Genomic DNA, 4,154 nt, shown 5'->3' on the forward strand with positions numbered 1-4,154 from the left:
CCCACTTGATCATTACAATATTAATCGATCATCTTCATGTCAAAAGACTACTCATCTAAAGTTTTTTGAAAATTATTATTTTATATATATATAGATATCTCATACTATTATAGTAGTCTTTGAGCAAAAGATTTCAACACTACAACAGTTGTTGCTAGCTATTTCTAGCGAAAATGACTATTTTCTATTAAAATTATGAGTCTTTTTTTTTTTTTATCGTAAATAGTCATTGTCGTCACATATAATCTGTCACAAATTGTCATTTTTCTTGTAGTGTCACAAGGTGTTTAATTGGTCGATATGGATCAGTTAGCTTACTTTGGTAATGGGTACGTAAGAATTCCATTCCGAGATTTATTAGTTTTGTATTAACATTTGGACAGCTTCGTAGTAACCATGGGATAGACTTTCAAGCATCCCACTAGCACCATCTCAAGATAAATGATTTTTTTTTTTTTAATATCATTCTAGATGTTGTCAGTTTCAAATACATTAATAGCTAACATATCATATTTTGAGTGGTTGTTAATTTAATTAAGTGGTTGATATATGAAACAATTTAAAATATAATTGATCTAGACTGCATGACTAAAAATGCCGTGCGCGCAACCAATGGAAATAGTAGATGATAATGGAGAAACATGCATGCTGATCATAGAATCCAAGCAACTTAGGCACAACATTTCCTATACGCTTAATTATGATTTTTCCCCGGTAAGTACTACTCATGATTCCATGCATGCATGAGTTTTAATTCTCATGATAGTTCAAATATTTCTCTAGCTACCAAAGGGCAGCATATTAGCTAGAGTACTACATCATAATCAAACGAAATAAAAACATTAACATAGAAACAAAGAGCAATATTAATGGATCATATATACGTCATTTCTCTCCCATTTCACATGATCGATACAGACACAATCATCTTATTTACTTAGCTTATTGAATTTCAACGATCAACGAGGTTTAATTACTGGCTTAATTACTTCTACTGGCCAAAGTTGTTTAGAAAACTATCAGCTAGCTCTTGACCAATGCTAACAGCAGACTTTGTATCCAAATGCAAATGATCTGGTAATAGGGTTAAGCCCATGGCATCAACACGCACAACATTCTTCAGATTTATATTCAGTTGAGCATCTCTTACATTTCTTAGGAAGTTTCCTTCTCCAGCAGAAATTACAACCTGCAAAAAATATGTATATATATGTTTAGAACTTTTATAATGATTTGCAAAGATGCATTATATATATATACATATAAATATATATATATATATATATATATGTTGCATGTACTCTAACCAATTTGTGAAAGGAGAAATGAATTAGCCACAAAAAGCTTCCGTTAGATTGTAAAGTCAATTTTATTATAAGCTACATATATCTAACGTATCATATATGGTATGAAACTATGTCAGTCTATAAGTTTAAAACCATATATAAAATTAAGAAACTTTACACAAACATATTGAACTAAGAAAGTAATAAATAAAGAAAAGAAAATACCAAGATAATAGGGAGGTCAGGAGACTGGAGATCTTGTCGAACATCATTGAAGAACTTTTCCAGCCTTCCCTTATAGAGCATGGAGTCTTGCTCTCCACAATCACTCTCTCCTTGATACCAAAGCAGTGCGCCAATATTTCCACTAGTACTTTCCCTTGCAACTTTTGCCCTACCCACCAACTGATTGTATAGTATAGTACCCTTTTGCCACTCTTCTATCTTTGTTCCTCCTACTGCGCAAGGGACCAGACCAATCACTCCAAAGTTTGGACGTTTTGCCAATATTTGGTTGGAAAAGGGCATGCCTGGTCCCACCCCGCAGGTCTTTGAATTATCAATTTCCTTATGAAGAGGCTCACTAGCTATCCCCCAAGTCTGGTTTAAATATAGTGTGAGGATGTTGGGAGTGGAAGTGCATTGTGGAGGAACTTGTCCATCCCACTCGAGCAAGTTGGTTTTGGTGTCATTGTAAACGCCTCCACGTCCAGCCATGTTGCTTTGTCCTGCTAAAAGGAATATGTTGTTGGGTTTGAGCTCTTGGGGCTTAACATCACATTGAACAAATATGCAGAAGATGAAGTGAAGAAACATCCTGTTTTCTTGTCTTTTAGATGTTGCAGGAGTGTGATAGTTGTGCAGTGATGGAAGAGAAGCAAGCTGCATCTTATATTTATATGACTTGGAAATCCATTTTAGGTGGCATACAGAGTGTATGATTTGTTTCTAGCCCTCAACTCTCTAACCAAGAAAACAAATTACTAGTACTCAATATCAGGAGTTTTCGACCACCAAAAAGATAGCATGTTCGCTTGTCTTGTGATTTTTTTATTTTAATTTAGGAAAATGGTTGAGACATTATTTTTTACTACATTGTTCTACCCATTGGGGCTATTCTTGTAAATATAGTACTCCTTTTGTCACGCCACGTACCATGGGAACCTTTTAACCCAAATCCATAATAATAAGAAAGCTTAAATACAATATTTCCTAAAAAAACCAAGAACTTAAAAAAATTCTTTCAAAGTAAAATAAACTAAACTCTACTGCACAGTCTCTAAAATCTCACCAATCAACCTATGCCACTTGACACTTATCTTACATTTATCTTATAATCTTGTCACATGCCATCTATTCCAACTGTTACAACTATCAAAGTCATCTGATAAAAAAATAGTGAAGATAAACAGGTGAGTCCATCAACTCAAAGTGTGTAAACAGGAGCAAGAAGGTACATAATGTAGATTAAAAAAGAATATCAAAATAACAAAGCGATATTTCGTAAACATGTATTTACAATAACAATATAAACAAATGACTTTTGATATAAACATACCTGAAACAACGTCATAACATAATTACAAAGATCATGTTTAAAGCAGTAACTATCACGAAGTGCAAGAAACGATAAATTAGTTGATGGAAGTAATAATGAATAAATTAGTAGCAACTACCAAAAAGTGCACGAGACGAGAAGCACGATAAATAGGTAATCAAGTGGCAAGAATATGAAGGCATTATTACGACCTTTCTTCTTCTTCTTCTTCTTCTTCTTTTAAATAGGAGTGAGGGGTTTCGAACTAGGTTTTTTATTTGCATAATTGTGTCATATGTCATCAAGTCATTAAGCTTTTGATATATTATTACACCTTTTTTTGGCTAATTATGCCTCTCTCATATTTGATTGGTGAGATTGGTGAGTGCTGTATGGCTATCAAGACATATATATGGCCGACATAATTTGGACAAGATAAATGATTTGTATAATTTGAAAGGCATATGCAGGACTTGTATCTAGCATTACTCATAGACTTCATTTATTTTTTTAAATAGAGTGCATGGAACTTGCACACTCTAGTTAGGATTGTATCTAACATTACTCTAAAAATTGATTCTGGGTAAACAGTCCATGTAAGTACTCTTAGAAGAAAAGAATCGAAGAAAGTTATATTGATTATAACCTTGGGGAGTGGCTTCTAAACACATATGGAGCCAAATTTTAATTTAATTTTTTGGTATTATTACGATAATTTCCTTTTGGTTAAAATAAATTAGCACCTAACAATTGGTACAGAGCATTTGATGTTCACAACTTTCTTAGGGAATTAATGACTTCCATGATATAACAATAATCAAATTTTACAAATACTGAAAACTGGTTTGTTTTCTCAGTTATAGAGATGAGGCTAAAAATAAAGTTTAGGTACTATCTTTTCAGTGGTCGAAAATTCTTGATATTGAGTGCTAGTTTGTTTTCTTGGTTAGGGAGTTGAGGGCTAGAAACAAATCGTACACTCTGTATGCCACCTAAAATGGAGTTCCAAGTCATATAAATTTAAGACGTAGCCAGCTTCTCTTCCATCATTGCACAACCATTACCCCTACAATATCTAAAAGAAAAGAAAAAAGGATGTTTCTTTTCGTCATCTTCTTTGTACTTGTTACTCATGTTGGATATTTTATGCCGACTGGAGAGCTCAAACCCAAAAACAGATTCGACTACAATAAATTCGGCCTTTTCCCAAGGGGGAAATTCATGGCAAAAAGTAAACTTTTTGTGGGAAAAACCATTTTCGCACAAAATATTATCGTGGGAAGCTCGTGGTGTAAAACTTGCCGCGAAAAGTATTATAGCCCATAAAGGTT

The 4,154-nt window shown here is 33.5% G+C and overlaps 1 protein-coding gene across 1 annotated transcript; it reads right to left on the reverse strand.

Moving 5' to 3' along the window:
• Nucleotides 1-991: 991 nt before the first annotated feature.
• LOC122298871 (probable carbohydrate esterase At4g34215) lies at nt 992-2,174 on the reverse strand. The gene is made up of 2 exons (XM_043108719.1): nt 1,512-2,174; nt 992-1,189 (listed from the first exon to the last, which is right to left on the reverse strand). Exons 1-2 carry the CDS (start codon nt 2,172-2,174, stop codon nt 992-994), a joined length of 861 nt encoding a protein of 286 aa, XP_042964653.1.
• Nucleotides 2,175-4,154: the final 1,980 nt, after the last annotated feature.

Source organism: Carya illinoinensis, chromosome 16 (genome assembly GCF_018687715.1).
Source record: "Carya illinoinensis cultivar Pawnee chromosome 16, C.illinoinensisPawnee_v1, whole genome shotgun sequence".
Taxonomy (NCBI): Eukaryota; Viridiplantae; Streptophyta; class Magnoliopsida; order Fagales; family Juglandaceae; genus Carya; species Carya illinoinensis.